The following is a 23,437-nucleotide window of genomic DNA, read 5'->3' on the forward strand; positions in this document are numbered from 1 at the left end:
ACTTACTGCTATCAGAAAGTAAGAAAACAGACTCTCACACTTAATAGTTCAAGAGCAGTTCCCCTTATAGCTACAGTCTGTTAAAAAAGTATTTCATAAGAAAAATTCCACAGATTTTGTAAATATATCAGGGGAACAATGATTTTTACTACCATTATTCACAAAAATATAACACAGATGACATTTAGGAATACAGACCAGAACAAACTTATATTAGATTTTTAAAAGATGATTTTTTATTAAGCACAAACAGCTCTTAATACATTATCAATACAAATAGGAAAACATCTGTTTAATGAATTTGATATATCAAAGATTTGATGGGTAGGTTGCATACTGGCACAATAAAAATGATTTGTTTTTTTAAGTATTTCAAATTAAAATTATAGGGTCACCACTGCCTACACTGCAGGAACTTTACCTACAGTCTAAAATTACTACATCACCTGGGCATAGGGAGAAGCAAAGAGCTACAATTTCATAATACGGAACTCCTAACACTTTTATTAGCACCATTCAAAGCTTGCATCAGCTGTTTAACCAAGAAGCAGCTGACAGGTCAGGTAAAGCTTTACAGCAAATTTCAGTGCAAAGTTTACAGTTCTTTTTCATAAGATACTTGGAATCTATGGTTTCATAGCATGTTAAATAATTATGGCTTGACAGATGTACAGTGTTAATATGCTGAGAACATTTACTTTGAAAAAAAGATGAGATTTATAACGGCTGTGAAATGCATTTTAATATATTATGCCAAAATCTGTAATATGCAAACAACATGCTGGATTACAAACTGAAGTCCTATTATGAATTCATAGACAAGGGTCAGTATTAGCTCTCTGGGGTAGTGGCTTCTGGTTGTCTCAGCTGCTGCTTTTTCAGGCTAACTAGCTTCATCTTCTCTCTGATGTGTTCTGCTGCAGAAGCCATATCACTTGGGCTCCCAAAGTACTGCTCAGATCTACAAGAAAAAAACCCACAAGGACTTACCAGTGAAAAGTAAGACAGTGTATGAATATACATGTGAATGGCGCTAGGAAACACAAAGACAGTAACAAAAATAGGCACGTTTTCCTCTTTAAAAGGCTTTGGAGACTCAGTGATGAGACCTGACAGACGACCTTGGTGAGGTCATTACAAATACTGAATGACCTTTTAATATGCAAAAGGTTTCCTCAACAGCAGGGTGCTGTTTTATAAGTGCAACTACACACTTCCTAATGCTACTTTTTACAGCTGTTCTCCAGCTATCCCCAAGTCAGTCTGGCTGTTTCAGGTACTGTGACAACCCAGGAAATCTGAATTCTGAGGCTATACAATTTCTGCATTAATGAAGGACTCTGTATGTGAAGTCAGCCACATGCTGTCACATAATGTCACCTCAAACTGAAAAGAACACCTGGCTGCACGTGTTTCTCTCATTCAAATATAAGAACGGTTGATATGTTAGGGAAACCACTAACCAAGCTGTCAGGAAAAGGAGGATTTGAACAGAATACACGTTTCAGAAGAAAACCAGGTATCAAGTCTAATTAAAAAGCACAGACACTGAAGACTTTGGAAATGGTGGTAGGACAAAAGACTTCAGACAGAGTCAGGAGACAGGCATAAGCAGTCAGAAGTGATTTGCCGCAGGAGCAGACTGGTTTGATCGGGGAACTCCCAAGGCCACAGACTGCACAGCTGAGCACAGGATCACAGCACCAGCAGATGGTTTTCCTGACACAGGTCAGAAGCCAAGAGCAGAACGAACAGTGACCTGGACTTCCAAGGAGATACTTAATGTAAGTCTAAAGTGGTGAAGAGGCTGATGAAGATGCCTCCAAGCATTTTATGACATTTTGTGTATTCCTACATTTCTTAGAACATTTCTACTAATGAGTGAACTCTCTGCAAATTATTTGTTAACTGCTTCAAACCAGAATGCCTAGGGACGATGAACAGGGTACCCTGGGATGTAGGACAGCTATGATTCCACTTTTGAGAAGGTGGACATGTAGAACTCTGCTGAAATGTCAGGATTCAGTCAGTTAATCTAAAATACAGGTGTATATATACCTATAGCTATAGAAGAACTATATTAGACTCAAACCTCAAAGTGTGGCAAGCATCTTCTTTCATGGGGAGCTTTCCCAAATTCTAATATTTCTTTTTACTTTAATAGTTTATCTGCAAATTACATCCATTTTAAGAATAAATAACAGGCGCTACTTTTACCGGGTCACTAAAATCTGCTATACAACAGTTATATCAAATTACTTCAACAAACATAACACACTTGGTTGTTTGTGGTCCGTCCCCACCCCTTCAGCTATAAAATCCACCACTATTTTCAAATACACTACTGAAAGAGCAGTAAAAATCACTACTAGTTCAGGCCTAGGGTCATCTTCATGGGTAGTAATCCTTATTGAAGGAAACTATGCTGCATAGGGAGCATGGTATTTTGCAAATAAGATGACAGGAAATTAATTTTCATGACCAGCTTCTTTTAACGGTACTTTTGAGATCAACTTCAGGTAACCCATAATGAAGTTGCCTGATACCATCTCAAAGTTTCAGGCTCTAATTCAAAACATTGATTTCACATCTTATTCATAATTGCACAAGATCCTACACACCCAGACACTAGTTCAAAGGCTTGGTTATATCCAGGTAGAAAAAATAAACTACAAGCTCAGCATCACAATGGATAAGTGTATTTTACTGAACAGCAAACTGAGTTTTATTATGGTTAAGATTCCAAATTTGCTTTTGTAGCTCAAGACGGCCACCAATTTTACATTAGTATGAATAGCTCATGAAGGAAGTGTTGCCTTGTTGGTTTTTTTGGTTGTTTTGTTGGTTGTTTTTTTGTTTGTTTGCTTTTCCCCTGAGTACATCAAATGTAAATTTATTTAAATGCACTGGTTCTAATCTGGTATTTTTTTTCAGGGAGAAGAGATTGGGACTGGTAATTCTTCTGTTACTTCTACAGACATTACTAGTGTAAAGACTGCATAAATATAGTAATTACTGAGGGCAAAAAAGTCATTACTTAGAAAAAGTGGACATGTTGTCTTTGGAAAGTTTGAAATCAGACCTGCCTGCTTTCTGTGAAAAGATGGGAAAGAATTTCTAATGAGTATTATTGCGCTGCCTTTTCCATTTCAGCAATAAGCATTCAGGATTCTTCTGCATACGAGGCTACTATGAAACTTTACCAAAAGCATATTCAGAAGGCATTAGAAAAATATTTTGCGTACCCATCGGGATAAACTACAGGCACTGTTAGTCTGTCCAACAGCGATTTTCCAACTGCTTCAATTTCATCAAATTGCTCCATTTCACTAAAAGCTTCAGGCTGCTCTGGACCTTCTTGCAAAATCTATTAAAAGAAATAGGGAAGTGCAAAATAAAGTACACAAGGGATACTGCATAGTTTTTCAAGTGTCATTAACTGGCAAAGTGAATGCTTTTTCACCATCTTCCCTACTACATTGATATGAGATCAACTGAAATATTCATATAGTTCAAGAAAGGAAAATATCCATTAAGCTACATTGAGAAGATAGTTCAGGGCTACCACTGTTTTGTACATAACATTTTACATTACTTCTAAGAGGGGGGAAAAAAAAGTACAAATAGTCTTGCCAGACAATATTCCAGCAACAAATATAAAATGCATAAAAATAGTAACCTGCATCATTAAACATACAACACATTAATGTAAAATGGAAGAAACATGGATAACAAAAGGGCCCCTTACAAGCCAATTCACAACTAAAATCCACATATGGCATAGAACAAGTGGGGTTAAAAAAGCCTGAATACAGCCGTTTCCAGATGAGATTGGGATCCAATGCTAGTATTTAGTTCTGTATTTTCTTGCACTTCTCCCTTTGCCACTTCTTACATTTTTCAAAGCAGCATGGATATTAACAGCATATTTTCCTCACAGACTCATTAATATGTCACAATAGTGCTAGAAGAATTACATTTTTGAACAAGAGCATTATTTTTCAGCCATTTACTTTTTTTTAAACTTATGGTTGCCTAAAAACCTAGCAATTAACTACTGCAATTATGAAAGAATGCTCATAATATGGACTGAGAAAATCAGTACTCTCAGGAGTTTGTGAGCCACTGAATTCTAATTTGTTATCAGGTAAAACTTTCAGCCACCCGTGGCAGCACAGATGATATATTTCTGCTTTTGTGAACCTCCATCAAGTCCCAATGCATACAAACTCAACGTATCTTCCATTAATACAAACAAGAAAATAATAAATGGAAGACGCATACAAATTAACTTTACATCCAGGTTTTCCTTCAATGACAGAATTAATTCATTTTCTTTTACCATGTGCAAAGTTGGCTTTTTTAGCTACACGCAATTTTTGGTCAATATTAGACATACATATGCTAAATTGCTTTTCTAAAATGCATCTCTTCACAGAAAAAAAATGGTTCCTGGATGAAAAGACCCCATCTCTCATGATGTACATTAATGGACATTGTCTCAAATTCAGGCATTTGAAAACTCTTAACATTCCCCCCTTCAGCAAGCTGTTACTGAATAGCAACAATCCGTTTTAAGGTTGGTGATTGCTCATCCTCCTCTGTGGTTTCTAGCATTGTCCAGCTGGACACAGTGGTGAGACACTTGGTTACAGGAGTCTGAAAACCATACCAAGGCAGAGGTGTGCTTTGAAGAAAGCATATTCAAACTCTCCAAGTGCAAAATACAACATGCAGCAACACAGCATGCATGGAAACCAGTGAGAGCTGCTTTCATTTACACAGTTTGTGAGAAGGATACCTCATTCAAAATGCAGACAGCTTAAAAGGCAATACTCCTTTCAGCTCTCCAAAGATCTTAAACAACCCCATAGCTATTTGTCAGACCTTGCACAAAACACAAATCAAGAAGTATTCCTTGCCTTTGAGAATAATTAGAGTCTAAAACACACAAAAATTCTTCACAATCAACCATCAGAGTTCCCCTCTGAAGAGTCAAAAAGAATTCTCACCAGCTCTAACTCAATGCAGCTGAACATCAGGGCTGCTGTTCTCCTTTTTGTTAAGCAGGCACTATACCAACATAGGTATGCAAGCAATAATTGCATTAAGCATTGAAATTAACATTTGGAAAAAACACACTTGAATTCTTCTTCCGCTTTTTTCAATACTTAGGGAAATACACACTGACAGGTTCATTTTTCTTGCATTCTCTTTGCTTAAATTCTGATAATAAATTTTTCTTCTTAAAAACACAACACTCACCTTTTCAGCACTTGAATGAAATGCAACAGCTGTTTCCAACCTGTGTACTCTTTCTTCAGAAGTTACTGTAAACTGTTTCCACACTCTGTTAAGTCTTGGAAGAGTGTCCCCTGAGGACCTTGAAGTGCATCGCAGGGACTGGCACAGGACAACAGTTGCCTGCAGTAACTGTCTTCCATAATCATAAGTACTCTAAAAGTTGGAGGGAATGGGAAAGGAAGTACATGTAGTATCTCTGCACATAGCAGACAAGTTTATGAAAGCTCCTCAGTTTAGGTCCACAAAGTATATTGAACTGATCTGGTCTACTTGAAAATGCTGCTGAAGTATGAACAAAATTATAATTATAACAGTGCTTTTGCTCCTCAGAAAAAAAAAAAAAAAAGCAGCACCCTGTTGTCTGGTCTTCACACTGGCAAAAGAACAGAGCTTCCTAAATAATTTCAAAGAGCTGCTTGGATCTTACATGAAGTACTTGCTATCTACTGCTAAGATGATACTCTCACTGACTTCACTGTCACAACGTTTGTGGTCACCCAGCATCCAGGTGCGTTGTGGCACACCACTGCAACAGCAATGCCCTCTTGTCACTGTCAGTTCGAATTAATCAAAAGAGAAAAATCAGTTCCAGTCTAGCAGGTACAATTTGAAAAACATCACATCTGTTTATTGTCAAGTTTGAGTTAAACATTCCAGAAAAAGCACCTGAAAAGGGCCCAGCTTATACCCTTTCTATTCTTCAGTGAAATTCTTTCACATGTACCTGGCTTCTGTTTGCATATTCAAGACTTGCAAACAGGTGTGCAAACATGGCCTCTGGCATCAGTGAATTTCAGTAGATTCTTAAACAGCCAACTAACGAATCCTGCTGTACGAGTCAAGAATTAAAGCTGTCTGTTCTGTTCAACCGCTAACTCTGCTAGAGCCAAACCTTCTACGAGCAGGACGATCAGACTCTATCAGGACAGTCAACTCTATCTGGAAAACCAACAGAAAGAAGGCTCTGTTTCACCAAGTACAGCACAAAACAGATTGAAACTCAGTGGCTCATCCACATTTCAGTATTTTATTGCAGTCCTTCAGAAGTCGCTATAAAGACTGTTCGAAATATATGCCTTTTAAGAAAGTCAATGTGAACTTTGTTTTGCTGTCTGCATTGCTTATATGAAGCAGATAAACTAAGGTAGTGAACTGCAGCATCACTTCAAAAAAATCTCATTAGGCTCATCACCAATTTCAGCAATCACAATTTCTTCATTCAAGCATTGAGGCAACCATTAAGACTACTAGCAACAGCTGTTCCATAATTGTCCATGTAAGTACCAATTCGATTTAGGAGATCTTCTGAAACTGTACAAACCCCATATTGCTAAAAAAATAATTTCACCTGTGCAACGTCAACAAACTTTCGATGTTTCTCCAGTAAAACTTTTGTTTCTTGAGCATCATCTCCCAATCGGATGTGTGTCTTCAGCAGCGCATCCAACAGTTCACTTAACCATTCTACTGCCTTAAAAACAGAAGTTCAAAGAATAAAAACTAGTAAATTAAAAGTAAATTAATCCAGAATAGTGAGGTGACTTCAGTATTAGCATATACTTCGGATACAGAAAAACTTAAAAGAAATATTACAAACTGATACATCATGTATGCAGTCACCCAATACATTATTTTCAGCCACATCCTTTATTTTCACTACACAAATTCACTAAATAAAGCTACATTTGAAAGTGACAAAAAACTGCACAGCTATCAACACCCATAAATTTAACCAGTGGACTGCAAAGACCAGAATGATGAAATTCTGTAGGCATTTCCATACCTGAGCAGCATCCTCTTCGCATTTAAATAACTGTACCATCTGAAGCATCTTCAGTCGCCGCACATCCACCATATCCTCACACCTTAAACAGTAGCACAGAAAGACACAACACACTCTGAGTTTCACAACTTTTTCAGTGAGCAACATTAAGATGCAAGCGTTCATTAAAAGGTGATTAAAGCATTTTTGTGCTGCTTAGCTTGGCTAAAATACATAAAGACTCGCATAGCAAGAAGAAACATACAATAAATAGAAGCAAGCACTACAACCCATGGGAATCACGATCCTCAAGACTTCTGATGCAGCTAAGCTATAGATAGTAACACCAGCAGCAGCTACAAGGGCTCTAGCAGCACTGCAGGTTCCTTGCCTTGTTGCACTGGTAAGATTTGCTGCACAGAGGCTCACACAGCTAAGACAGATTTTATCTTACTGAAGTCTAGGTGAAAGCTGGCTTAAACCTGGCATAATTCTGAATTGTACTGTGAGCTATTGGTGAAGTTTTCTGAGTGAATAAAATGAGGACTATTTAAAATATGTTAATTCATCTTCCCTTTTCAGCGAAAGATTGTAATAATTGAACCCTTAAAATTATGTCCTTTGTTATGACCTGTCAGAAAGCATTTAAAATTCCTGTTCATATAAAATCTAACCCTACTGCTCGTGTTCTCAATTAAGCACATTTTGCAGTCCTTTCTCTAACTAGAATTAAAAAAAAAGTATTGAAAGTTCTTTTCTTTCCACAGCAAGAGCTAAGCTAACACATTCAGCAGAATGACCTTTCCACTTCAATTTCAGAGCCTCCTAAGTAGACAACAATATTCAAACTCCTGTCCAGTGCAAATGGAATTACTAATGTCAACAACAGCACTGTAAGTGAATGCAAAAGATGGTATGCACAGATCTGTTCTTTCAAACTGGTTGCAAACATAAGCACTTCCAGAGAACATTTTGTTAGCGTGCTGCACTTTGTAACATGGCCTGTAGTGCTGTAATGCTTACAGAAAGGAAATTTATTGGTCCAATAACACAGGAAAATAGTTTTTGGGTTCCAAAAGCGTAACTAAAGCAGCAAAATGCCACTAGAAATAAACATTATACTACATGTGTATATAAATAATGAGAAACATTCAAAATAATTGGAAAAAAAATAGTGTTGCAAAAATTACTATTAAATGCTACTGATGGTGGTCTTTATTGTACTTTTTCGTGTCTCATCCACAATGATGAACCTTGTTTAATCGTTCATCATCTGGAAGCTGCTTCATATCTTTGTCTGAACATTTTATCGACTTTTTTGATCCTTCAATTGACTTCTCATAATTCTATGTCCCTTCTGCAAACAGGGACCAGATTTGTGTAACACTTAAAACAGAAATGGACTACAAATCCATACAGTGGCACAACACATTTTCCTTTTAGTTTTCTATTCCTTTCCCAATAATCCCTAGTGTTCTGCTTGCTTCTCACAGTATGACTGAACATTAAAGCAATTTTTGCAAAAGGTTTCCAACAGCTGGTTCAGAGTCCACTACTATGTATATATAATTTTTCCTTCACTCGTGCATTTCTTTCTTCAGTACTGAATTCTAGCTGCCATTTTATTGTACAGTGATGCATGGCCCTCTACAGCTCTTCGCAGCTGGCCCTCTAAACAAAAGTGCTCCTCAAGTAAATGGGATTCAGAGGACATACTTTAAACACTACTTTCTCTAAGTGTTACCAAAACACAGCGCTTCTTACTCGAAGAAAAGAATTAGTGAGTGGTAGAATTAATTCCTAAAATGAACAATTTGATGCTCATTCGACCTTGTTGTTCCCCAGAGGCACCTTTTTGTTCGGCCATTGCCCTCAAAGTTCAGGTACTTTCTACAGAGAGTACTTCATTGTCTTGGGGGTTGCAGCAGTAATAATGAGCAACAGCATCTGATTATTTCACACTGTTGAGTAGAAAAAAGCCAGTACTAGAGTCAACCCAGCACTACTACATCTTTAATAAAAAACAATAAGTAGTCTTGGAGGAAGAAGATGATGGCAAAAACCATCCTTTTTGCAAATTAAACTCACAGCAGCATTTTTCCCTACTAAAACTTAATTCCCCACATGATCTTTTTTCAAAACTCACAAAAATACACATTTTGAAAACCAAACTCTGCCTGCATTTTGTACTCTGTTCCCCTGACATCTATCTTCCTATCTTCAGGGCTGAAAATGACATGTTCAAAGGACAGGAGTCGTGAAGAGGATAAACAAGTCTGAACATAATACATAATTTTAGAGCCACGATAAATACCGTAGTCTTACTATACCTTCTGTATCAAATTGCTAACATATGCCTCTTGCATCCATTCCATAACTCCATAGAAAAGGAATACATAAGCCTTGACCATTTAAAAGTACAGGAAAGCACTCAAATACTCCATCCTGTACCGAAATACAGAAGGTGCTTGGATTTAGAAATATGCTACAACGGACTAGGTAGAGAAGCTTCTGACACATTTAAATACACCACGAATGTAAATTATAGTTGTAGTACATTTCTTAACTAAAAAGAAATCAAAATGGTCTCTTAAAAAATATCTACCTATATAAAGTGATCTATCAGCCCATGAAAATCCTAATAACTAGAGCTGTTACTACCTTTGTTTTCTAAGCTGCATGTCTTCCATCACTCCTTGGATATGGTCCACATTTTCTTTGTTTTCAATGGTCACATCTTTTCCATAGGCCCAGGATGCCTGATTAGATATCTGATCAAGAAGACTTTGACCTTTCTCACGCAAGCCTTGCAAGCCTAAGTCTAAAGAAAGAAAGAAAAAAAGTAAATGGTCACCTTTATGAATTCTTTATTTTTTTTCCCTCAAAGGAGAGAGATGAAATACAACAGGATCTAAGATGGAAGGCTGGAAAGTGAAAAGGACGTATGTAACTTTCACTGCCCTTTCCAACTTTTAAATTTGAATGACCATTTGTCTATATTACCAAAGAGCTAAGGCTTTGCTATTTTACAACCTAGCAGATAACAAGAAAAGGAAAAAAAGCTGTCACTGAGTATTAACTTCTCAGCATATAAATAGTTAATTAACGTCTTTCATCTACAACACTTAAAATATTTATCATTGCTAAGCAGTTATAGGTTAAATGTTCTTCCATAGCTGGCAAAAGTTACTACTTTATACTAAATCTGATATGGCCGATGCATTTTTCTATACTGAAATATGCGAACCCTTAGAATGTCATGTTACATGTATTATTTGTCAGCTCGACTACCTGTTTTCCTAAAGAAAATCTAGTTTACATATCAAACTGTTATATTCCAATCAAAACTACTTCTACCATATATGATTTTGCTTCAAAGATTTCTCCTACAACATATCGGATTAGGCCTTCTAACTGAAATAAGCTATTCTACGTATTTGACAGTGCAACCACCTTAAACATGCCATTTATTAACATACATTTTCAAAGCTACTGCAAAATACTCAGTACAAACATTCTAAAAATGAGTGGATAACAACCTTAATCATCAAGGGGTCAGTTCTGCAGACAAAAAGATCATGTAGGCACTGTATTCCCAAGATACTAAGGATGATTAGTGAGGGGCAAAAAGTTTGTTTACAGACAAAATGCACAGTAATGGTATATAACAAATACATATTATATGGAAAACATTTCCAATAAAACATTTCCAGGTCATTTTGCCAGATAGAACTACTAAGGTAGTTAGGTGGAGTATTACTTGGCTAGGAATCAGAAGAGAGAGATTTTTTTTCTGCTGTCTTTTTTTAAAAGGGGTGGTGAGATTGATGTTTTTATTCCTGTCATGCATTCATTAGAATGTGTGTATCTGAAATGCAGAAATATTTTGCTCACCAACACTTTTCAATTTCTCTTCAAGTAGTTTTAAAGTCTGTTGAATTGATGCTCCATCTGCTGGTGCTACATCTACACACAACATTCCTAGTAAGCCATCCAATTGCTGAGACAACTAAAACAAAAAACAACAGAAATGGTGATATTTAAAAAGAAGTTTGAGCTTCAGATGGCTGGGCCTGCAATCTTCTTCTAAATGTTTGCCTTCTATTTGCATCTACAGGAAATGAAAGTCAAGATGAAAGATGGAACGACCCATCTGCCTATAAAATTCCAAGAGCAGACATTTTTAGATGGGGAGAAGAGGAAAAGCCAAGATTTCTTTTTTTTTTAGACAAGTATAGGAAAGGAATAAATGCCAATTTAAAAAAGAAACTACAAAAAGTATACCAAATTGCAGTTCAATTAATGCATATGCCTCTAATTAAACAAAAACTAACAAAAAAACCCAAACAAAAAAACCAAACACTCCCCCAAAAAACCAAACCAGAAACAAAACAAAAAACCCCCACAAAACAAAAACAAAAAAAGAACACGGGGGGAAGAGCAACTTTTTGACTAGTAAACATTTTATTTCAAAAGCTATTGAAATATTAGACTTATTACAAAGCACTTCACTGCTAAAAAAGGGGAAATCCATCCTCTCAGTATTTCAGTTATGGTAAATGAAGACTTACGGCATTTTCTAAATGACATTATATCTCCCCCACCCCCCAAAATTGTTTCCAACATATTGAACATTTAGAATGTTAAGGCAATAATGTATTAACAAGTGAGCCTGTGAAATGTTAAAAAGAAAAACTTACATCCTGGGCAACACTGTGGAATTCAAGTGCTGCTTGTAATAGATTCTGCCTAAATTCCAGCTGACTGGCCTGCCGGTAACACACATCACTCAGCTGTTGCTGCAATGCTTTCAATTCCACAAGGTCTTCCTCATCCCCTGCATTTAGAAGAGCTGCGATCTGCTGATTAAGCTCAACATAAACAGCAAACCACTCCTGCAAACACAAGAAAATTAAGCATTAAAATTATACCAAACATAATTCTATGATTCTCTTAAAATGGCATATACCTAACTGCAGCCTAATAAATAATCAGATTTTAGACGGGACTTATTACAGCTTACACTATGATTATGAAGTCTCACACAGGAAGAAAAAGCATTCCTAATTGCCAATCAACTCAAAAAATGCTCAGTACATTTTAATATATGTACTGTCATATAAAAAAGCCGTGCAGAAAGATGGGAAGATTACGAGCCATGGCTACCAGCTCCAAGGACAAACTCCCACTCACGCTATTTTACTGAACCAACAGAGGAATTCCATAGTTTTAAAATAGATTTCGAATGCTTACATGCCTATAGTGCCCTACTGAAGCAGATTATTTGCCAAGTGGTAAGCTATCACAAAAAGCTGTTCATGAGACTATCTAGGTGTTACTTTCAGTGACATGATTTAAATCAGCAATAATTTTCTTAAAACATTTAGAAAAAATATTATTGTTGACAAAGTGGAAGTAACCTCTATCTTATGGATAGAGTATCACATACAGAAATTTCAGACCGATCCTTGTTTCTTATTTAAGTAAAGCTTTATACTACTCAATTCAAAACGTGTAGATTTGTTTTTCAAATGCTTTGATTTCTGAGTACATCCATAGGCATTAGTTATGTTGTCACAGTGGTGTATTTACAAAAGAAAATAGTTCAAATATTTAACAATTTTGGGAGATATAAAAACGACTAGATACATCAAGATTACATTCACATCTTGCATGATTGAGATGCCTGTAAAGGAAAACATGTTTGTTTAACAGCTTTTATTTTGGCCTACAGTAAAGTGACCTTCAAATGTCCTGTGCATTTCTAATGCTATGGAATAGCACCATCTATTGGCCTAAAATATCTGTTTTAATTAGTATTCTTGTCACACTCCTACTGGGATGTTTGAATTTTTTTTTAAATCATGCCTTCAGCTTTTGCATCATTCATTTACTAAGCATGCAAAATATAGAGTATAAATATCTACATTCTGATGTTTTTTCTTTTTTACCCAAAGCCACTTCTACCATCTGCTCACAGAAAGAAACAGAGTATGAAAAGATTCAAGGAAGGAAAAAAAGTAATGAGAAAGTTAAATCAGCAATCAGCCAAAAATTTAAGAGCAGGATAAATCACTCATCTACCCCAAGAGGGGTAGATGACATAATATGGAAACATCTTCCATTGTCACACATGTACTACAGGTATATAGGTCCAATAAACTCAGTTTACACAACTTAACTCTTGTTATTACCTTTAGACACTGAACATACAAATTTAGCTTATTGAGTGTGACAAGTCAACTATAATATGAGAAGTCAAACAAAAATCTAGATTAAAAATTTTTAGGTTTTATTTTTAGCATTAAAGTATAACAGCTGCAGTCACTGATTTTGATCAAGCTGTCAGTGAAATTAAGAGACTGGCAAACCAGATATAAAAAGTGTGTTCCTGATCATTTCCATATGGGAAAGTCAGGCACAGCTGTACGTGACAGCTCAAAACCATGGAGAAACAGCCAACATTGGCTCAAAAATAACATCTCTAGTATATTACTCATGAATAAAACAGTCAGAAAATGAAACCACAAAAAGAAAACAAAACAAACAAGCCAAAACAGAAAACTACCCTAAGAAAATTATTTTTTCACTCCAGAGTATATTGAACTAAAAAAAAAAAAACCTATCTTTAAAACAAAGAAAGTATTTTTGCAAGTATCTTCAAAATACAAGTAGTATCATCAACAATAAATACGAGATGATGAAACGAAGCAAGCTTATATGCTGCCAATTCAATTATTAAGAGAGAAAAAAAATAGGAAAATAACAAAAGAGGAAGAGCACACTCAGCTATTATGAGATGTTCAAAAATCAAAGAAAAAGTCAAAGCACATTTTTCCAGTGCTGTTGTAAAAAAAACTGTTTCAATTTATAAATAGGTATATAAATTTAAGGTAGGCCATTCGTGTCCCAATTACTTCTTTCGGTATAAAATTGAAAATAATTTCTCTGACTGCTTTTTTCCTACAAACTCCCACTAGCACATAAGAAGCAAGCAGCGTTCCACCTCGTCAGGGCTTTAGTGATGAGCAAACAGCAGTCTGGCCTGCAGACTTCCGTGGGATTTCAATGATTTCAGGGGCCATATTTAGCCCCAGTTAAAGCATAGTTCTCTCTGCTAGATATCCAAATGAGTACAAAGTATATTAATTCTTGTTTTCTCTTTTCAGTTTGAAGTGCTAATATGACTGAAAGATATTCAAAAATATTTTTACAAATGAAGTAGGCAGGGGATGATTTTTGTTTGTTTGTTTCCAATTAGGATTCTAACTGTAAGCTGTTTTACACTTCACAAGCTACTGGTTTTCAGAGTAGAAAATTGCTTGAAGAGCTTAAAGCAACAAGAAGACAGAGGAGATAGGATTCACTTGACCAAACACAGACACCTAAACCACACACTTCTGCACCTGAGCAAGGAAACTGTACTGAGCAGAGATGCAGTCAACAGAAATGGTGTAGTCTAAGGCGCAGTGTTTCTTAGACTAAAGGTTTGGGTTGTCTGTTTTTTGTAAATTACATTAGCAAAATTATAACCCAGTTACTATTTTCTTTGCCTTGACTGTAAAGGGAACTTAGGAAAAGTGGAGAGAATTGTCAATGTCTACATCAAGGTAAGTCAGAAAAGAGGAAAAGCACTGTGAGCAACACTCCCTTTGTGAACACTGAGTATTCAATATCCCAGTTATAGTTAATCATCTGATGGATGGCAAAATTCCGCTGAACTTTAGGAAGACTTCAAAATGAGCGGCAAAGGCATCAGGTCAGTACGCTTACAAAACAGTCTCTAAGATTTCATTATGAACATAAACTATAGATCAAGACTATGTATAGATCAATTGATCAATTAAAATATTATGTCAGTTTCAGGTTCTGGTAAACGTAATTTAATAAAGACAAAAGTATTAACTTATGCACCTGAGAAGTACAGGACTTCTCAGCCATTTTGGCAGGGACGAAAAAGGAAATTTACTACTCCTTCTTGACATGAGAATTTAAGAACTGCTATAATGTAATAAATCCACACAAAATCATAGGTGGAAATCAGTATTTTTCTACATGGGAAACAAAAACAAATAACATGTACATATAATTACCATATTAAGTTCTCAAACTGCTCAGGTACTTTAGTCTGTAACCAACAAAATCATGCACTATGCAAAATTCCTGGATACTTATAACCAAAATACATTGCTCATAACTGTGTGTACTTAGAATTATTTTGCTATTTCAAAAGGGTATGGGAAATCTCACACTGTGTTGACTCTCAATCTCTTCGTGTTTCTGTTGCAAAGCTTGTGAAGCTCTAATTGAATCACCTATTCCCCACTGGGTTCTCAGCTGTTCCGATCCAGGTCCTTCAAGCCAATTGACTACCTGTCAGTATGATAAAGATGACAAAAATACAGTAGCAAATCAATTACAAGAAAACTGTTCTAAGAAGAATTTTGTAACATAAGCAGAAATATTTGAAGGTAAGTATACGTTTATGAAAAAGAAATCTCAGGATTTGGAGAAGTCTTCTTGTTGAATCCATTCACATCTTCAAAAGCTTTAGGTAGAAACTACTTTTCATTAACCTTATTAGCCTGTCAGCTCCACGAAAGCAGGTGGCCGCGAGCAAAAGATCAGTCACATACATACTTGTCATTCATATCTCTGTGAATAAAACAGCTTAAACCACAAGTTTCTTGATAACAGACCTCTCATGTTCAAACAAGAATTTATTTTTTTTGTCTAAGCGAATAACAGTGCACTCATACCTGGGAGTTTTTTCATTTTGTTGAATATATTAACACTCAAGTGCAGGATATATATATATTCCAAATCTAAATTTACACAAGAGGTTCGCATTTAATATATTTATGTCTTTCAATTTACTCTATTCAAATAACAGAAGCCTCTTACAGAGACTTAATGGCCACATCTCATGGGATCTGCCTTTGAAAAAATATTTGTATGGTCACGGCAATACAATTTTGGACTTCAGTAGTTGATTTCTTTGATGATTATTACAATTATTCTTTAGAAACTGTTTCATTTAATATTAATATTACTAAAAGCAGAGTATCTCAAGTTTTGGTCTCCTTATACACATTTGAATTACCAGATGATGTCTATGTCAAAGTGTTATGATAAATTCTTAAATATCTAGAAAACAGAGACAGCCATAATGAAACCTAGTGCAAAAGTCACTTACTACTGGAGTCCAGAAGTAAGAAAATACAGGAATACCCCCCACATTCTGAACCTTAATGAAAAAGCATAGGAAGCCAGCTTCCTCTCTTTGTTCAAATTTTTGTTCAAACAAAGATGACAGAACAGCTTCGCACAGCTTTTCCTGAAATATAATACAATACACAATGTAACACCATAACGACAAAGGAAAAAGAGACTAATGGGACCATTTTCCTCATGCTGCGAGGCTGCACCGCAGCAGTCAACATGAACGACCATCACTGTTACGGAAGTTTACTCAACTCACCCCACCTTTTAGTCATCACATCTGTATCTTTCCACGTCCTTTTTTCACATTCCCCCCAGCACTGTTTCAGAGCATATACTGCAAAAGCATCCTGAGCCTTTCTTACTTTTCTGATTTCTAGGGCAAAGACTCTACAGTTCTAAGTTCTTTTTGTTTAGAGAGAAACTTCCTGTGGTGCTCAGCACCCCGCACAGCTGCTGCTGGGGAAACAGGGAATGCAGCCACATGCGAGGGCACTCAGATGTCCCCGTTACCTCAGTGTGGCCTGGAAAACTCAGATTTGGAAACAAGAGGTTTTGTGCAAGTGTGAAGCAGTGTGCAGGACCACCACTGAGCAGTGCTCTCACTGGCCAAGACCACCTCCCCATTATAAGTTTCCAGCAACCACTGTATTGCCTCTGAGACTGCTTAGCTTAGCACATGGCTGCTCTTTTGTGATATATACTTGAACTGAGAAGAGCCACTAGGGGATCTGCAGGAAGAAGTGATTTTTTTTTTCATAAAACATTTTAAAATGGCTAATGACTAGACTTCTGCAAGACCTGACATTAATTTCTGTGAAATAAGATCAGAAAAATAGTAATTAACACCTCTGCCTAAGGAGGAACAAAGCTAGAACCTATTATAGCATGCAGCATTGCTCACCAGCAGTCTGAGTAGCAGAGCTGTTCATCAGAAAACATCTGGAAATCATTGTCATCTTTACACTGTAGAATGAAAGATGAAGGAAAGGGAAAGAAAACTACGAAATACAAGTGAGAGTGGTAGTTTAAAAGAGAAGGTAGGATACTGAAGGCACAAGGGAAGAGATACAAATAAGAGGGCTTTCAGACAGGAGTAAGAACTACGCAGTTCACAGACAGCAGAAGTAGCAAATACTGAATACGAAACAGGAAGACAAAAGCAAACCAGTAGTGGTTGCAATATAAGAAGCTATACAAAGAAAAAAATAGGAATGTAATGGTAATGAAAGCTAACAGGAAATCAAAACACTTTAAAAAACCATCAGCAACACAAGGGAAAACCTTTCTATGTACACACCCGTGCCAACTGCAAATACTGCAAGCATGTTACACTGCAACTTCTGTTCATTTTAGCAAAATAAATGCCATGGCACTTTGCCTCCAGTCCGTCACTGTCTTCTTTCTTTCCTCCATTAGCCTAATTTTCTCCCATAAACCAAAAGGAAACTAAATCAATTTCTAGATTTAGTAAGTTTTTCCCCATACATTTATATGCCATTTAGAGAGCTTGTAAACGCACGTTATAAAAACTGACTAGCTTGGTAAAACAGGTAAAAGCTTTTTTCGTGTGTACTGCAACCCAGCTTACTTACTATGTTGCATCCATAGTGCAGACAGAGCAAACAAATAACTATTTCTAATAAAAATATTGCAAAATGTGCCTCCTGACCCAGTAAACAAGTCTATTTAAATGCATTAACAACAGCAGTTTGTGAAAGTATAAATTTCATTTCGATCAGACGTCTTATTCAACACTACAACACAGAAAAAAACCTCACATGATTATAGCAACAACCATACTAATATGTTCCATATAGTACTATTTTAATGTCTTACATAGTTTTAATTATTTCCAGCTCAACATACCAGAAGATTACATTTGCTTTTTACATTTTCTGTCATAATCTGAATGACTACATACATGAAAATTATTTCCTCAGTAGACTGATTAGTTTTTATCTTTCCTGATATCTCAAATGTTGTGAAGTACAAGTACTTGATTTGTGCCTCTCATGCATTAAAAATGTCAATGTTGAAAGGTCAAGAGTAATATCCATTGCATTTTCTCCATAGTCAAACTATACAGAAGTTTAAAAATATATAAATCTAATTGCAAGTAATAAACCCAAGAGGAATAAATTAATTCTTTCCTTAATTTTCTCTACTGACACTCTGCAAAGAAAATGTTAAAAGTGCTAATTACATGCCTGTTTCCAGAGGACCAAACCAGTACAATGCAACTTTTAGCACACAATTGATTAGGAACATTTCTATTCATTCTTGTCAGAGTATCCTTGAAATACACAAAATTTTATCGCTGTAACTCAGTTAAAATACCAATCATCAGACAAATAAAGGAATAAATAATGGCTTATCTTCGTGCTTCTTCCTCTCTTTACCAACAGGTTGAGCAATGCACTGGCATGGTAAGCAGCAAAGGGACAACATGAGCATTCTTCAGCAAGCGATCACATTTCTAATTACCCCCATGTATCAGAGCAGCCTTTGGAAAGCCACTCTGGGAGTCACAATGTAAAGCAAGAAGTGCAAGTAGCACGTTGCAGACTGAGGAGTGAAAACAGGTGTGAAGCTCTCACCTGTGAGTCTCAGTTTTGCAGGAAACGCAGCTAGGGACTTGAACTCAAATCTCTGCCTCACAGTATTCCAGAACAACGCCAGGCTTACCTGCATCACCTTCTGCTGAATCTCCTCGAGCTGCGTGCGCTTGCTACGCTGTCGGCAAACTTCTTGGTAGCGGGTGTACTGCTCTCTGAGCGAGTCGAGCAGCTTCATCACTTGTGGCTGAGCAAGGAGTTCATCATCCATGGGAGACCAGGACAACCCTCCATCCGAACCATTGAATCGACGCTGCTGTAGCTCAGATAGCAACTCATGACCTTTAAGAATATACATAATGATGTGGTTAATTTAGATTCAAAAAACAAGCACAAAAACGAAGAGTAAGCACACCTGCTTTTAGACCATCTGGTGGTGTGCTTTTGCAGCTAATTATCTTTCATGCATTGGGCCCACTGGCCACAGTTTGTGGAGTTGTATCAGTCACAATAGGGTAGAAATCAGGTGCTATATTTAGGATCTATAAAAGAGATACCATGACTAACATTCATGTTGACAACAGTATTGCTAAATTTAAAGAAACAATTGCAAAACACAATCCTGACTCTGAAACAACTATAAGTATTCTGTTTGACCTCAAAATACTGTGTAGCAACCTAAGTATTTATCTCAAAATAATCATATTCTTGAATTAAATGAATGCTCTAGAAGCACTAATAAACTGAGCATATAATTTCTCTGTTATCTTTCAGGATTTTTATAGCACATATAATACAAAACTTGCATAGAAAACATGGAGCTGAATACTAAGTATTTTGATCAATATTTTTTTCCCCTCACTTTTCACACCTTCTTTGGGCTCTTAAGCACCACATCAGGGTACAGATTCTCTAGACTGTAATGACTTTCATATATTAAAAAATAGTATGTTTTGACTATTTAATCCTCTGTTTAAACTGTTTGAGAAATGTTATTGTTAAGACGTGGTAAAGTTTTCAGATGTAAAAGCTACTAAATTTATTCCCCAAAAGCTCAATGAAGAAGTTAGCAAATAAAACAGTGTTTGGTCACTAAAGAAGTGTTGGTGTAAAAGTGAAAATGTGCCAATTCCACATCATCTGTGCTGCAGGTCTTAAAATGGCAACATGCCAATTCACTAAAAGAAAAAAACCAAAACACTACAATAGTAATTGTAATACATCAAGGAAAATGTAAAAATATACACTCTAAATTCAACTGCTATTATCTAGACAATCAAAATGCCAAGGGCTTCGGAGACTGCAGCATGCAACTTCAAATTACCCAGCATATATTATTGTGAAATTAACAAGTCTTCAGAATTCAAATACATTTTGCCATACTATGGCAATAAACATCTTGGATTTCATATTTTATAATACTGCTTAGATAAGCACAGATAGCTGAAGAGCAAACAGATTTAAAGGCTTTCACGAGTAATAGTTCTACTGGGATAACTTTGAAGTTTTATTTTATTGTTTTAGTAGTAAAGGATTAAAATTTTCAAGGTAAAAACATTTCTGTAAACTAGATTCTTATCAAATTCTAAGAACTATATTTTATATGTGCATTTGGAGCTTGGGTAAACAACAGTACTTGTACCTATGGAAGTCAGAAGCCTCTTATCTAAAACTTCAATTAGTTCATATTTACCCTTAGGAGACGAGAAAGTAGGAAATGAGAAAGTTTAACTGGGAAGAGTTTAATTTTTTATTCTCAAACTTTCAATATAGTGAATTTAACACAGAGAAAGGTTGCTTCTCAGGAACTCCCGTGATTTAATTAAAGTTATTAAACTTCATAGCTCACAAAAAAAAATCATTATGCCATAATTAAGAAAGTAGAGAATGCATATAAAATAATGTTCTTTGAAGCCAGCTGTTTACACAAAATTGAAGCATTGTTTTGTCCTAAAACCTCACCATTAGAGCAAGATACAAAATTAGACTAAAATCTAGTGACAACTCCTGCACACACTTCATATTTCGAAAACTTTAAAGACCACAGTAAGGAACTTTTGTAAATAACCTAAAATTTTACACAGAGGGCTCTGTGGCAAATATGACGTGATCCACGCATTAGTTTGTAGGAGGCTGTAGAATAAGGGTTCTGAGCACTTGGATGCTGATCACCACTTCAGCACTATGCCTTGCTGCCTGTTCTACAAAGGCACAAATCTTTAAGCAAATTTGTACTACAAATCAACAGTCAATAGGAAATTCACCCTAAACCCCTCATTTCATAGAACCCCAAATTGTTTAATGCTGAGAGTCTAAGCAGCAAAGAGTCAGAAGACTGTATGCTTCACTTTTACAGACAGACAGCTCAGAACTAGGCTGATGTCAAGTACCAGAAATGTATAGGAAAATGCTATCTGTACTGTAACTGTTCGGTGGCTACTGAGACGAATTCATTCTATAAGGCAAACATATTGACATAGACTAAAAATAAAGATTTCTCAAAATTGAACATTTGTTATGGTAATACTGTAAAGATGTTATCAGGATTACTAAAAACTGTATTTAAGAGACACATTTGGAGTCCTTTCTCTTATTTGTTAACATCACTTTTTTTTTAACCCAAAGATAAAATTAGTTGGTAAGCTTGTAACATTATGATGATGCCTAAGATAATTATTGTGCCCTCTGTGCCTTCACTTGGGGCTTAAAAACAAATAATGTTACTTTATTGACCAACTTTTTTTTTTTTTCAACTTACTATACCTGTCTGCAGTACCGTCTCAGGATCAACTGATGGAAGGAAGTTCAAATCTATTGATCTTGAATAAAGTGACAAACATATTAATAATAACAATAAACTTCATTACTTAAATTAAACTACACATTATTAATAATTTAGATTACAGCAGCACTAAAAATTTCAACTAAGGCCAGAGATACCTGATTCTGCTAAGAGACTGCATGTTTCTTTCCTCACACAGGAAAGCCCCCTCCCCCCCTTATTTCAATTCATTGTATCTAAGCAGAAGTGCAGCTGCAGGCAGCCAACATCCATCTGCATGTACACGCTGATGTATTGTATTCTACATTATAAACTTTCAGAACGTGTTTATGCATTTAAAAATATTTAAGGCATATCCTATTTTCAATATTGTTTGGATTGCCCATTAAATTTTATAATCCAAAAGCACTGATTTCAAAAAGTGAATGACACACCTCTCTTTTTCTTGTTGAGTTCCTTTATCACTTCCATTGTTAATTAGTGCAAGCTCATCCAGTAAGGATGTTGATTCTTTAGTGAACTTTTCAAATACCTAAAGAGACGGGTTTTAATTTAAGAAAGGAAAATTATATAAGTGGCAGCATTGAAGGCACCAGTGCAAATTCATCCACTAGTTCTGTTAGTATATTTCAATCTTTACACAATGCAATTACTTCCCAACATTCAGATGGCCAGATAGAGTAGAAAATACAAAGCTTAGTGCCCTTAAGTGTTCCCTGAACAAAGATTCCTTTGGTAGATAGTAAATGTTACACTGAATATAATAAAGATGGACTGAATTCTGAAAAATTATGAGATTTCTGCAAAACCTGTAAGTTCTTATTGATGTATTTACTCTACATCTTAATTTAAACCTTTAAGTAAATCTTAAGAATAATGCTAGAGAATTAAAGCATGTTACACAAACATCCACGAGCTCACTTGAATGGATTAAAATAATAAACTTTGTGAAGATTCCAGCTTTTAATCACTACTAATATGGTCTGTATTTTAATTTATAACTAAAATAAAATGAAGATTTATAATACAGAAAGAAATACCCTCATCAGCTTATTTGAATACAGGGACTTCTGATCTCTGATAACAAGGCCAATACAGTGAGACAATGGGTACCCTTCAGATGATTCCTCTGTATCTGACTTCTGAGGGTTGTTTTTGTTTGTTTTTGTTTTTAGCAGAACTAATTATGATCAAGTGCCATACATGACATACATAACTTTCAGGTCTTTTTGGTACTAACAAATTATTAAGCAATAGCATGCAGATGAACCTTGTTTAACATATCTAGGACTATTTCCAGGGAAAACCAAAAAGGACATGTGGTGGACAGCTCTTAAAAGCCAACTTATAAGACAGTGGTTTATAAAATACAAGCTAAATTCAGTTGTTACAAAAGTTGTTACAGTTTGCTGAGATTCAGCAAAACAGAAACATGGTACATGTGGTGAAAGCCCTCACATTTCTTGAGAGGGAAGTACTGCTGTCGGATTTGCTGCAGGATATCTCTGAGGGCTTTGGGCAGCTACAGTTGGGACATACTGTGGACAATTCATTGTCCACAATCCCACCTGGAGATCCTAAATGGAGATGCACATTTTAAGAATAGATTGCATGGGAAAGGAACACACTGTTTCACTGAAGATTAAATATTGTTTTGAAAATTCAATTTAAATAACTGAAAACCAAATATCAATGAAGAACCGATAAACATTCTGGAGTGCTATGTGCACCAACAGGTGCTTAAACAATTTGTGTCTATTAATGACTCACGGGTGTATTTGCTCCCAGACATTTACTGCATCTGCGTAT

At 35.9% G+C, this 23,437-nt stretch overlaps 1 protein-coding gene across 6 annotated transcripts in view; it reads right to left on the reverse strand.

Moving 5' to 3' along the window:
* Window positions 1–208: 208 nt before the first annotated feature.
* Window positions 209–23,437, reverse strand: part of SESTD1 (SEC14 and spectrin domain containing 1) — a 58,643-nt gene continuing 35,414 nt past the window's right edge. For 5 of the 6 annotated variants that reach the window (XM_065840693.2, XM_065840689.2, XM_065840690.2 and 2 more), the window contains 12 exons: window positions 22,063–22,160; window positions 21,610–21,665; window positions 18,977–19,188; window positions 15,317–15,439; window positions 11,767–11,961; window positions 10,961–11,075; window positions 9,728–9,887; window positions 7,088–7,169; window positions 6,653–6,775; window positions 5,266–5,457; window positions 3,246–3,367; window positions 209–961 (listed from right to left, as the gene is read on the reverse strand). In XM_065840693.2, coding sequence (XP_065696765.1) covers window positions 832–961; window positions 3,246–3,367; window positions 5,266–5,457; window positions 6,653–6,775; window positions 7,088–7,169; window positions 9,728–9,887; window positions 10,961–11,075; window positions 11,767–11,961; window positions 15,317–15,439; window positions 18,977–19,188; window positions 21,610–21,665; window positions 22,063–22,160 — 1,608 coding nt within the window. In that variant the 3' untranslated portion in view covers window positions 209–831. The remainder of the gene's footprint in view (window positions 962–3,245; window positions 3,368–5,265; window positions 5,458–6,652; window positions 6,776–7,087; window positions 7,170–9,727; window positions 9,888–10,960; window positions 11,076–11,766; window positions 11,962–15,316; window positions 15,440–18,976; window positions 19,189–21,609; window positions 21,666–22,062; window positions 22,161–23,437) is intronic. The other variant, XM_071811149.1, reaches the window with a different exon arrangement.

The sequence above is a fragment of the Patagioenas fasciata genome, chromosome 7, assembly GCF_037038585.1.
Source record: "Patagioenas fasciata isolate bPatFas1 chromosome 7, bPatFas1.hap1, whole genome shotgun sequence".
Classification (NCBI taxonomy): domain Eukaryota; kingdom Metazoa; phylum Chordata; class Aves; order Columbiformes; family Columbidae; genus Patagioenas; species Patagioenas fasciata.